Source organism: Austrofundulus limnaeus, unplaced genomic scaffold (assembly GCF_001266775.1).
Source record: "Austrofundulus limnaeus strain Quisiro unplaced genomic scaffold, Austrofundulus_limnaeus-1.0 Scaffold134, whole genome shotgun sequence".
NCBI classification, from domain to species: Eukaryota; Metazoa; Chordata; class Actinopteri; order Cyprinodontiformes; family Rivulidae; genus Austrofundulus; species Austrofundulus limnaeus.
The window spans coordinates 1,068,599-1,081,774 of NW_013952536.1; the positions used below are offsets into that span (position 1 = coordinate 1,068,599).

The following is a 13,176-nucleotide window of genomic DNA, read 5'->3' on the forward strand; positions in this document are numbered from 1 at the left end:
CTACAACATAAAAATGAACAGCTGGCAGGAAAGTTGACATTTTAAACCTTGATAAAAAAAATCGATACAGGGCTTTAGAATATCGATACAGTATCGGGAAATGAAATTTTGCAATATTTCAATGAATCGATATTTTCTTACACCCCTAGATGTTACTGGTCCAAAAGTAATTCGATGTGGACGGAAGCAAAAGTGGTAATAAATCCCCAAAACATCAGGCGTTTTTGTTGAATCTAAACAGATTTTTTTTGCTATGTTGAGATGAGCACGCTTTAAAAAAGTGTGACGGGGTTGAAGTAATGTGCTTCAAGAGGGCAGCGTTCACATCAGTAATGTTTTTGTTTTTCCTGAGGGGTCTATTTAGGTTTAGAAACACGTTGCTCTTCATAGCTATGAGCTCATCATCTAGCAAAATGTCTCCTACTGTGCATGTGTGAGCATGACAGTAGAGAATAGAATAGAAATACCCTTTATTGTCTCTCAGAGGTGAAATTCAGGTGTCATAGCAGCGCCCGTACAGAGGTTCACATACTAGTTACTTTACAAACTATAGATAGTGCACACAAAACAAAAATTAACACTGACTAGCCATGAAACGACTACTGATAATAAAAAATATAAAGAATTGTGCAAGGATAGAAGAAGATGTGCTTTATTTTAGAGACCGTAGACAATCAGAATCTGACAGCAGGACTCAGAAATTGCCTTTTTTCAGTGCAAAGCAATCTCAACAGACCAATAACTGTGAAATGAAGAGTCACAATGCAGAMAAGAAACACAGATGTGCAATAGTAGAGTTCGGAGTGGAGTAAAAGTCTCAACAAAGTCTCTTGCATGTTCACTTAAAATAAGCTTTATTTTTAAAAATAGTCCCAAGTATAGTGATAATGTGTTTTTAAGAACCATATATTGGAATTTTTGTTGCCTTTGGACAAATTTTACTTGAATAAAGAGTTCAGATTATTTGTAAATCATTGTTTTTTTGTGTTTGCTTTTTAATTTTTTTGTGCATCTTCTGTACATAATGGTTGCTGTCACAATGAATCTGGAAATTACAATGAARGTCTTCTTTGCTGTTTTTTGAAAAAATGAATTAATATTCACTGTTTTTTTTAACAATATAGTCCAGAAGTGTATCATGCACCTTGATCTGAATTAATAAATGCCATTACGTTTTTTTCTAGTGTCCCACTATCGGCTGTTTCCAAAATCTCTGGGTCAGGTCATCTCCAAGTTCTCTGTACGAGAGCTGCACATCTCCTTCACTCAGGGCTACTGGAGGACCATGCAGTGGGGACAGCCATATCTACCGTCTCCGCCAGGAGCCGAACTCTGGGTTTGGTTCCAGGACACTGTGACAGAGTGAGTACCGCCCTCTGGTGGCCGTCGAGAGTCAAAGTGGATAACTGAGCCAGGTTTCTGGAAATGAAACATTTTCCTTAAAGAAAATACTAAATGGCATAGTATTTTTGTTTTTCTAGTCAGAAATTAAACTAAAGACCAGATGAATCAGAATTTGATCTTATTTCATTCCAGCAGTCATTAATTTGAAATGACAGATTCCTTTTTGATGGAAAATGCTTCTGAAAACTCCAGTGTGACAACTACGTTTTCATTTTAGAATCCAGTTTGGTTTATACTATTTTGCTGTGTGTCGTGTCTGTAAGTTATTTTGTTTTTCTCCCATTTCTCTACCTTTGTCAGTGTGGATGCCACATGGAAGGAGCTGACCAACGTTTTGTCAGGCATCTTCTGTGCTTCACTGAACTTCATTGACTCCACCAATACWGTTCAGCCCAGCGCCTCTTTCAAACCACTGGGGATAGCCAATGGTACTATAACACTTCAGTCTAATCACCAGTGATATGATCAGCTTTAAGTTTTTACCACATTTAAATCAGAATTTACATTTTGTTTTTAAAAGAGAAACAGAGAATTAATGAAATCAGAGGCAGCCTCCTGTCCAGGTTGCATATTTATATGTGATTTCTGTTTTCCACATTGAAACGTAAGTGACAGACCATCGCTTTCTTCGCTATGCCACCCTCCCACGGGAAATTGTCTGCACTGAGAATTTGACGCCTTGGAAGAAACTGTTGCCATGTGGATCCAAGGTAAATGTCTTTTATGTGTGTATGTCTCAGCCATCTGTGTTTCATTTGAATATTATTCCTGCTAACATTAGTTTTTTCTTCTTTTTTTTTCTGTGTGACCCGTGTGAATTTACAGGCTGGTCTCGCTGTGCTGCTGAAGTCAGAGAAACTCTTCCACAGTAGTTTTCATTCTCAGGCAGTGCACATAAGACCAGTGTGTCAGGACTCTCTGTGTAAAGACACATCCTGGGAGCTGAGGCAGACACTGAACGTTGTCTTTGACCTGCACACCTCTGGACAGGGCAAACGAGGTAGGGTAAAAAGACAAATCTTGCATGTTCAAATCCCCCTGGCCTTAAATCCTTCTCTAATTTTATTAGCTTTATTATTATTTTTTTTAAGAGTGGTCTTTGTTCAAGATGTTCTCGCGGACCTTGACAGAAGCCTGCCCATTGGCYTCCTCCAGTAAAATCTACATCGACATCACAGAAAACACTCAGGTTGGATTTTCTCATCTGCTTTCATTATTATTTTTACAAGATACAACTACTAGAATGAAAAAGATTAATCCTAATAAAATGTTCAAAGCAGTATTGAGATTATAGTTTTTTTTTTAATTCATACAGGAGAGAAACATTTTGAGGTTTTATTACCCGAAAACAAAAATGGAGAAGTTCTGCAGCAGTTTTAAGTTGAGTAAAGCTGGTTTTATTGTTTTTGTTTTTTTTGCAGGAGGAGCAGTTTGAGCTTATCCCAGCCACTCCGCTAGTAAGCCAGGCCGTGGTGCTCGGGGACAGACGGACCTTCTCTGTGTACGATCTGACCCAGCAGGTCACCTTCGGGACTGTTCGCTCCCTCAACCTGCTGATCCGCTGGAAATCCAGTGATGGTGAGTGACMCMTAARYRCAACATAAATGGTTTCCTAAAAGTAGCCTAGTTTTCACTTTATATCTAATCACCTCTTCTCCATCAAGAGAAAAGAAACAGACTGTTCTGCTTTGTTAAARTCCCATTTCTTCATTTTTTTTCACATATTTTTTCCACTTAAGTTAGAATTTGTCTCTAATTTCCTGCCTGCAGGTGTCATGCTCCGCCCCTTGCTCCACGCTGAGCGTTACGTTGCTGGGTATGGGCTGCAGACAGGAGAGATTCACACCTTAATGTACAACCATCACCCCTTCAGGTCTTTCCCAGTGTTGCTGCTGGACTCGGTACCCTGGTATCTACGCCTCTACATCCACACGCTCACMGTCACCAGCAAGGGAAAAGACAATAAGCCCAGTGAGTTCTGTTCTTCAGTTTTTGTTTTTTTAAGCAGGCAAATGTTTGAACAAATTTACTAAAGCTTTCTGTTTACCAAACATTATTTTTGCAGCTGTGTTAGAACACAAATTTTTAAGCTAATTACACCTATATTGGTTGGATTTAAATGGAAGATATCACGCAAAATCCACTTTTTTTAGCTGTTAAATGCATTTTTTAATACACTTGGAGTCTGTAGGAGTGCAGAAAGTTTGAATTTAGTCTCTTCCGATGCTGTGTAGGTATATGTATATTCTGTTTGGGTCATATTTTTCAATCTTTTCAGTTTTATCTATTTTCTAAGATGGTTTCTGAACCATTGCATCACAGTTTTTGTGACGGAACTTCTAAACAAGGTCTGGACTTACCAACTAAAATTTCCTCGTCTTCATTCTCCACCGGCTCTGAGTCAGACTCTGGCTCCAACATGTAAGGCTTGATGGACAAGTCTTCCCTTGTTGAYGTCTTTTGATTTAACTGCTAAATAAAGTTTCTGCGCTGCTATATWGTTGTAAATCTCTTTATCAAACTAGAATGGACTGCTTTGGAAGCTGGAGAGGGACTGGGCGTGAAGCATCTCATTTTGATTTAAAGAGACAGCATCAAAATGAGTTGATCTGAGACACACCTCAAAAAAGGGTGAAAGAGGGGCTTGTGGAGTTACAATAAGGAGGAATTCAGACCACTTTATATAGACACCAACTGCATGATTTAAATGTCAAAAGAAGGATTTAAAAGCATGATTTGTCTCATTTAGCAGCACATTTTTTATTTCATKTTGTCAAACAAGTACTATTGACTTCATTGGGAAATTCTTTACAAATAGTGTTGGATGTGTAACACTGCTGTCAATTTTTTTTAGATACACAAAAAAAAAAGATCAGTAATCCATCTAACTTTGCTTTTACATTTCTGAAACAGAATTAGTCAGAAGTCTGTTTTTGATTCAAAATTATTTCTCCAACTTTAGAGGTGATGTAATTCTGTAATTTTTTAATTGCATACTTTCAACAAATCAGCATGAGACCTGATTACCAACAGAAAAAAAATGTTTATTGCAATTTTTGCTTTCATGTTTCCGTGCAGCTGCATTGTTTGTCCACATGGAGGCGCACACGTATCACAGTTTCTGTTCAGTTTGATCAAACTTTATAGTAATCGCTGTCACAGTGGAAAGTTTGTCGGAACAATACATTGTTTAGGTATAAACATTGACAAGTTTCTCTCTCTCTTTTTTTTAATTTTTAACCAGGTTACATCCACTACCAGCCTTCTAAGGACCGCATGCGGCCCCACCTACTGGAGATGCTGGTCCAGCTTCCTCCACACTCCGTTACCGAGGTTACAGTGCAGTTTGAGAGGGCTCTGCTTAAATGGACAGAATACACCCCTGATCCCAACCACGGCTTTTACGTCGGGTGTGCACAGTTTATGTTCGCATATCATTTGAGATTTTATATTTTAAGTACTTAAATGTCGTTTTTTTGTTAAATAACTCCCTTTTAGGTGTTCAAACAATAAAAAAATGTTATTTCGTGACATTTAGGTCCTCCGTCATAAGTGCTCTTGTTCCAAGCACTGTTGCCATGGATACAAACAACACTCAGGATCGACCACTCTTCAGCAGCTTGTGAGTGCAGGCTTGTCTGCTTTTTCTTCAAGAKRGGAAAACAATGTGATTTTCTTGTATTTTTAGTCTGCGAAGTCACAGCTGTACCATCTTCCAACAGTTTTCCCTGCAAAGAGGAGTCCAGCTACTTTGTGCGTGTCTACACAGAACCCCTGCTGGTCAACCTGCCAACTCCAGATTTCAGCATGCCGTACAACGTCATCTGCCTGACGTGCACTGTTGTGGCTGTGGGCTACGGCTCCCTGTACAACCTTCTGACCCGAAGCTTCCAGATAGAAGAACCCAACCCAGGACTGGCCAAGAGGATAGCAAACATCATCCGCAAGATGAGGGGCGTGCCGCCGCTCTGAGGCTGCAAAACAGAGCTCGCTGCTTGACCTTTCGTTTGTGAGCTCTTTCGAAAAGACAAAAACATTTGATGATCAGGGAAAAGTGAGTCAAGCACTGGTAAGGATGTAATTAAATGAGCTAACTTGAAGTTGTTGTTTTTTTTTTTTTTTTTCAACAAATAAAAGAGGACTTTTGATTTTATTCACACTAAAGGTTTTAAAATCAAATTCTTGTGAAGAAAATGCAGACATTGGCCCTTTTTGAATGAGGAAAATGAATAAATTCATTTCTATTATTTCTATTGACCACTTCAGTGGTTTGTGGATGTTTGAAACAACACCTTTTTATTTGATTAAAATTCAGATACTCAATGTTTACTGTTACTTTAAGAAACCCAATATATTTGTCTGCTTTCTGAAATTTATTCAATGATAAACTGCAGCCCAAATAACTCAAACAGCAATATCGGTACCTTTGGACTTGTAATGTGTTTTTCACYTGTTGTTTGTCGTCTCCTGTCCTGGAAAGATAAGATAAACTGACCCATTCTGTCACAGTGACTTTGTCAGAATGACATTTGTTGTCAGTATAGTCACCACCCAAAACTGCAGTTTCTAACATCAAAAACAACAATAAAATACAAGTTTTTAAAAAAATACATTTTTGTTTATCCATCTCATTGAATTATGAACACAACCTCCCAGTTAAAAGCAGTTTTATACTGTCTTGTAACACTTTTTTACACCCAAACCTTGATTTTTTTCTTACARTATATTGGTTTTAGCAAACTAAAAGGTTAAAAACGTGAACATTTCTTTTGAGACAGTTTGCATAACATTAATTTATCAGCCCAATAATCTCGACAGTAATTACATTAACATTTAACTTCAAATACATATTTTCCGATTACAGACAACAAAATGCCACTTTTCTAAATCACTGCTCATTTGGTCATTATCAGTTCACTTAGTTTCGTTTTTGTGTCAACATAGACCTTGCTTCTGACAGGTTGATGTTTTTGAAAGTCATATTTGCTGAAGGGGTTAGTCAGTCATTCTCACTTTTGCACAAAATCAGTAAACAATTTGGAGCATAAACCAACAATAAAGCACCACTCCACATTTGTCRCATTGTTAGGTTAGCTGGAAGCAGATCAGCCGACAGGAAGGTGTCCACAGCTGCAAACAAACAAAGTGATGGTTTAATTTTGTTCTGTTAAACAGCTAGGTAATTTTTTCTCATTAGTGAGTTTTTTTTGTAATACTATTTTTTATGAAGAGATACGTATGTTGAAGTGAGAACCATGTTTAGAAAAAGTTTTATAAGGGAAGCATCAATCAAGTGTCTGATGACCAGAATTGGCCAGTTAGAAACCCAAAAATGTGATTTTTACTGATCTGTGAACATAATGAAGTGCAAACACTSAAAATTCTCATAACTGGTATATTTTAGACATGCTTAAAGAAGTTAAAGGAAGTGTAAGAGATTACAAAAATAATTTCTACAGAGCTATGGATGCAGCTCATTTTACTGCTCATTGGTACAGTAGTTTGAAGATTTCCATTTAGGTAAATGCAGCTGCATTTTTACATCCAGTATGTTGGTGTGGGTTAGGGCTAATTTCTAGCAGGCACACAAAACATTTTATTGATCAAGCTGTTTCATATGATGTGAATAATCATAAAAGAGAAAGTTATCAATGTCCAGTCATGAAACTAACCCAGACAGTGAGCTCTGTACTCCACAAGGAAAAAAAAGGCAATGAAGCAGAAAGACAAGTAATTTTTTACACTTTGTCATTGCTACATTTGAATTAAAGAAATCAAAGAAGTACACACTGGGATGTGAAGTGCAGCTTGGTGGGTTTCTCAAGGATRAAAAGGGTATTCACAGAAATGTCCACATCTATTTGGACATTCTTCTCRATGAAACAATGACTTTTGTTGCATCTCTGAAACACACAACACAAAAAAATTTTGCCTGTTCATACCTAGCAGCAGTTTGGGAAGAGTAAGGCAGGAYATTTGCCACCTTAACCTGGTAATGGCTTCATGCACTCATATCCACAAGTGTCAGAGCAATAAAACTGACCATCTTGGTAGWCCATGGCATTCTGTGTCCCACTCACATGGTGGTGCTGGCAGGAGGGTGTTAAAGACACTTGGCCTGGTTTCAGAGGAGGAATAGGATAAGTTTTTAAAAACKTGTCTGTTTATCAGCAAAAACAAACAAATAAACGTAGTTATTTKAATATTAGTTATCATTTTAATGCTATAAGGTCTCCGAGATTTTTTTTTTTAAAATGACCTTGATGTTGGACTTTTAGGACAAGGCTCTGTTGRCAAATGAAGCTGAATTTGCACTTTAGGACAATGTAATTTTAGGTTGTCACTGTCTTTATGAAGGATATGAAAGTGGGTGATTTTCTAAAGGTATTTATTAAGAAGTTAAATTATTTCTCATTGAGATATCGCCTGGGGGACAAATAAAACTTCCTTTTGCAGACACACTGCTGTAAGAACAGTTTGGTCAACATCTTGCAAAAAAACAACCTTGAAGTCTAATGTTTCCAGTGCAAAAACATCATCTTAAACAGCCTTCAAACTTAGTAAAAATGTGTTAAAATAAAAGAAAGGTAAGGCAGAAACACAATTAACTCAACATTTTTAATCAGTACATTTTTCTTCGGAAAACTTAATGTGCACATCTGGATACGGCTCAGTATTTGCRCCTCGAGTCAGTGTGTGCAGGAGAGGCCGCATGTTGTCTGACAGCACTTCTTGTATCCTGGGCAGTCATAATCATCTTGGCAGAACTCACAACAGTTTGGGGTGAACCACCTTGGACCACCATGTCTGGCTTTACTGAAACACCCAGCACAAAAACAGTCAGTATGTTCATGCCTATAGCTACAGTGRGATAATAATTGAGAAATATTGCCATCTTTTTCACATCTCACCTTTTGGTCCATAGCACACATATCCACAGCCGTTGAAGCAGCATTTCTGAAGGTATGGACAATCCCTGTCTGTAGAGCACTCATGAATACATGTCCCTRTTCCTGGTTCTGGACATCCTGGCTTAACTTCAAGGACAGAGAGAAAAAAGAACTTCAAAAAGAAAACAGTTTTTAAAAATATTTTAATAAAATAACCCCAATTCTAATGAAGTTGTGATGTTGTGTTAAGCATAAAAAGGGAATACGATGATTTCCAATTCTTTTCGACATATATTCAATTGAATACACTACAAAAACAAGATATTTAATGTTCAAATGGATGAGCTTTATAGTTTGTTTGTTTGTTTGTTTTTTTTGCTAATATTCACTGATTTTGAATTTGATGCCTGCAACACGTTCCAAAAACACTGGAAGACGGGCGTGTTTACCAATGTGTTATTTCACCTTTCTTTTTAACAACACTCAATAAGCATTTGGGAACTGAGGACACTAATTGTTGAAGCTTTGTAGGTGGAATTCTTTCCCATTCTTGCTGGATGAACTTCTTCAGTTGCTCAACAGTCTGGGGTCTCCGTTGTCGTATTTTGTGCTTCATAGTGCGCCACACATTATCAGTGAGCGACAGGTCTGGACTGCAGGCAGGCCAGTCTGGTACCTGCATCTTTTACAATGAAGCCACGCTGTTATAATGCGCGGAATGTGGCTTGGCATTGTTTAGCTGAAACAAGCAGGACATCCCTGAAAAAGTCCTTTTTCTCTTTGGCTTGGAGCACACCACATCCATGATTTCCAAAAGCAATTTGAAATGTGGACTTGTCAGACCACAGGACACTTTTCCACTTTGCATCAGTCCATCTCAGATGAGCTCAGGTCCAGAGAAGCTGGCTGTGTTTCTGGGTGTTGTTGATATACGGCTTTATCTTTTCATGATAAGAGTTTTAACTTGCACTTGTAGATGTAGAAATGAACTGTGTTCACTGGCAATGGTTTTCTGAAGTGTTCCTGAGCCCATGTGGTAATATCTGTTACAGAATGATGTCTGTTTTTAATGCAGTGCTGCCTGAGGGGTCAAAGGTCACGGTCATTTAATGTTAGCTTATTTGCAGAGATTTGTCCAGATTTTATGAATCTTTTGATGATATTATGTACTCTAAATGATGAAATCCTAAAATTCTTTGCAATTGGGTGTTGAGAAATTTTCTTAAACTGTTGGACTATTTGCTTACGTAGTTGTTCAGTGAACCTCACAGCATCCTTGCCTATGAATGACAGCCTTTTTGGGTTGCTCCCTTATACCCAATCATGACACTTTCCTTTTTCCAATTAACCTGTTCACTTGGGGAATGTTCCACATAGGTCGGGGCTATTCAACTGGTGGCCTGTGGTCCACATCCGGCCCGCGAGGGACCAAAGATTGGCCCGCCAATTGGTTCATTCATCTCTTAAGCCCAAACCATAAGTTCATTTAGCTAGACAAAGACATGTTTGGTATCTACAGAAACATCAGAATCGTGGCTAGAAGCTGGTAAAAACCATTTCTATGTACATTCAAAATAGTTAAAATTACAGTTGAAGATAAAACTATGAAAGTGAAAATAAAATTGGTTAAAAAATTTGGAAAGTCAGTGATGTCAAAATAATATTTGTGTTAAAGGGATCCAAATGTGGATGGAGGATCTCAGTTTAGCTTGGTAGTTTGTCGCGCAAGCACCGAGCTAACGCATATGTGGCAATATAGTGTTGGCGCTAACGCTAAAGCTAACAGGCTAAGCTGAGGTTCTTCCTTCATGAAGCAGCTCTGCTGTCCTCCATCCATATTTTCAGTTGCAGGCTGAGTGGTTTCTACCTTCTTCTCTCTGTCAACGCTCTCTGGTTTCATTTAAATTAGCCGATCATCAGATATTGTCCAAGATTAACCTTCAGGGTGGATATAGCTCGCTAGCAGCCTCGCACCAATGACCTAGTCTATGTCATCATTTACCCAGTATACTTTGTGTGTAAATAAAATGGCTCAGTCCATGTTAAAATATATTTTTAAAAATTTACAAAACTCAACAGCCTACAGTGTTTTTACAGTTTTTATTTTACAGTTAAAATATATGTTTATCAAATAAAGTCTAGTGTTACAACTAGTTGTGGATCCCTTTAAATATGAGGCATAATGTTTTAATTTAGTTTTTGATATTGTTTAATTATCAATACTTTTATAGGGTTCTGAATGTTGTATTCATGATTAAATGCAGCAAAATAAGCTATTTCAAAAGTAACAGATCTTTGTAATACTTGATTATATAATGACTTTAATTGCTGGATGTTTGGCCCCTCAGCTGTTGGCCTGCAATAACTGTGGCCCCCGGAGCAATTTAGCTGAATAACCCTGACATTGGTGTTTTTTGAGCACTCCTCAGTTTCCAAATCTTTGATTGAAAATGGTTTGCAAATCATTGTATCCTGTTTTACATAACGTTCCAAATTCATTGGAATGGGGGTTGCACACCACTGGCGCTTACCTTAAATCCTGTCTAGAAGTGGTTTTTACAAAACTTTCTTTTATCACTTACAAGATTTAACCAATGAATGAATGAATGAACTGCCACAGTACTTTGGTAATATTGTGACTCTCACTTGTAATAGGAGGGGCACAGACAGATCCATATTCAAACTGACAGCATTTTTCCTCTCCAGGACATTCTATGTCATAGACACACGGTGGTACAGGCAGGAGAGGGTTAAACACTCTTGGACAGATACCTGGTTTTAGACAAATGTTGGTTTAATATAAAAGTTGGCATCTAGTTTCCAGGTTGATGAAACAACAACAAAAAAGCAGATTTGATAAAGAAAGATTATACACATGGAGACAGAAAAAAAAAAACTTACCAGGTTTTTGCCAAAATGAGTTTGATGGCATAAATAAACAAAATGCCAAAAACAAAGCAGCTTGTGTAAAACACTTTGTCTCCATGTTGATTTACTACAGTCAATAATGAGCTTCTGGTTCTCTGTTTGTAATAAATACCCTGGTACAACATCTGTAGGATGCTGGGTCCTTGTGTCTGCAGAGTTACTTGTGATAACATCTAGTAGCAACAGACACATTCAAACTGTCCACTGCATTTTTATAAAATCCATTTTTAATTTTTTTGTAACAAAAAGTTAAAGTTTATGTTATAACAATTAATACTGAGGGATAACATGGCATGTTTGATGATTACTTTTATCTTCTGTCTTTACTGTTTCAGCTCTTTTTTGTCATATTTCAGAAGAGTCAGCTCCATGCTGTATACTTTACTTCATGGAGATAAACCAACCAGCTTTAAGACCTACCTACAATTCTTTAAATTACTGCATTACTGTCATTGAACGTAATTAAAATGACTTTAAATGGCCGTGAAATAAATCAATTAATGTTTAAAATGCAGTTTTAATTATAATTTCTAACTAATTTCTAAATTTGTTTTTGTGTATGAAACCNCCTGCATCTTTTACAATGAAGCCACGCTGTTATAATGCGCGGAATGTGGCTTGGCATTGTTTAGCTGAAACAAGCAGGACATCCCTGAAAAAGTCATTTTTCTCTTTGGCTTGAAGCACACCACTATGGTTTATTGATAAAAACAGACTCAGAAATGAAAACCAAAACAGTACGCCTTTATAGAGCACTCTGAAGACATTGTTAACATGATGATACTGTAATTATTCTGTCACTGAAATGTAAATCACTTTTAAACGATAGTTTGATGCATTGGCATAAAATAGAGAAAAGCATTATTTAGAATTAGTTTATTCTGTTAGTCTTTTTCAATGATATTCTCATTTCCTGATCAAAAAAACATGAATCTATGAGGAGAGAGTTGAGAATCTTTGGGCAAAGTMCACTCTATACTGGTCTCAGATGGCATGTCCCTTTGGATTTCTCGCTTTTGACATTTGTGAAAGTTTGTCGTATTTTACTGCAGCTCTGATGTATTCAATGCATATAAAACTGCATTGAATTGCTGCTGTACTGCTGYACTAATACTGCTTTTTGTCTGTGTGTATGCATATTGTTGGATCCTAACAGCAAAAAAAAGAGAAAATTAAGTAGTCAGGATCATCTGAATATGTTTTGCTTTAACTGTTAAAATGAAGCATTCTATGATTCATAATAAAGCTATAAACATTTTCTCAAAATGAACTTTGAATTAAAAGTGATTTGCATCAAACTAYAGAGAATTTCAACMGAGTCTTACACTCAGACGTCCCAAGGAGGTGATTGCTGACCAGTAGAAYGCACACATCTTTCACACAGAATCCTTGTAAAATATGTTTACACTGTCTACTATGATTTAGAACTTTTTTTTGGTATAAAAAAATCAGGTTCAAACTTTACTTAAACTTAAATGATGAACTCACAGTGTGCTTACAATGTGTGCACATAAACTGATGCAGAACACTTTCCAGCTACTTCTTAAACTGGAAATGGTTTAAGTTRCATGTAAAATAAGAATGCACTGTTATTTGCCTTCATATCTAAAGAAACCTGTCCTTGCRTAATAAACCTGTGAACTTGTTTTTGTATATCAAACCTGTGCAACTTCATGTACCACACATAGAGCTGTTTTCCTACTTTTTCWGTGCAAACACTTGGGCTCTGAGCTGGGAGCTTCTTGTAGGTTACAGCTAAAATAAACCAAATGAAAGGCATTCATACTCTCCTGAAAATTATGACCCCCACACGCGAAACTTAAGCGGGAGTCATATTGTTGTCGTGCTGTTTTTTTTTCTCTTTGATGATTTTTGTCAACCTTAGCACAAAAACGGTTGCACCGGTCAACATGAAATTTGGCAGGACTGTAGATGAGTCTGACCTACACTGCGC

At 37.2% G+C, this 13,176-nt stretch overlaps 2 protein-coding genes across 5 annotated transcripts in view; one reads left to right on the forward strand and one right to left on the reverse strand.

The window, feature by feature from the left end:
* pigt (phosphatidylinositol glycan anchor biosynthesis, class T) overlaps positions 1-6,014 on the forward strand; it is an 8,475-nt gene extending 2,461 nt beyond the window's left edge. The window contains exons 2-12 of one of the 2 annotated variants that reach the window (XM_014015800.1): positions 1,185-1,362; positions 1,705-1,832; positions 2,014-2,114; positions 2,230-2,404; positions 2,496-2,593; positions 2,720-2,785; positions 2,826-2,982; positions 3,175-3,375; positions 4,649-4,814; positions 4,943-5,026; positions 5,127-6,014. In XM_014015800.1, the coding sequence (XP_013871254.1) occupies positions 1,185-1,362; positions 1,705-1,832; positions 2,014-2,114; positions 2,230-2,404; positions 2,496-2,593; positions 2,720-2,785; positions 2,826-2,982; positions 3,175-3,375; positions 4,649-4,814; positions 4,943-5,026; positions 5,127-5,376 (1,604 nt within the window). In that variant the 3' untranslated portion in view covers positions 5,377-6,014. The remainder of the gene's footprint in view (positions 1-1,184; positions 1,363-1,704; positions 1,833-2,013; positions 2,115-2,229; positions 2,405-2,495; positions 2,594-2,719; positions 2,786-2,825; positions 2,983-3,174; positions 3,376-4,648; positions 4,815-4,942; positions 5,027-5,126) is intronic. The other variant, XM_014015801.1, reaches the window with a different exon arrangement.
* Positions 6,015-8,043: 2,029 nt separating this feature from the next.
* LOC106522679 (perlwapin) overlaps positions 8,044-13,176 on the reverse strand; it is a gene marked incomplete in the record, with an annotated part of 24,864 nt that continues 19,731 nt past the window's right edge. For all 3 annotated transcript variants that reach the window (XM_014015803.1, XM_014015806.1, XM_014015804.1), the window contains 2 exon segments: positions 8,044-8,220; positions 8,316-8,411. In XM_014015803.1, coding sequence (XP_013871257.1) covers positions 8,075-8,220; positions 8,316-8,411 — 242 coding nt within the window.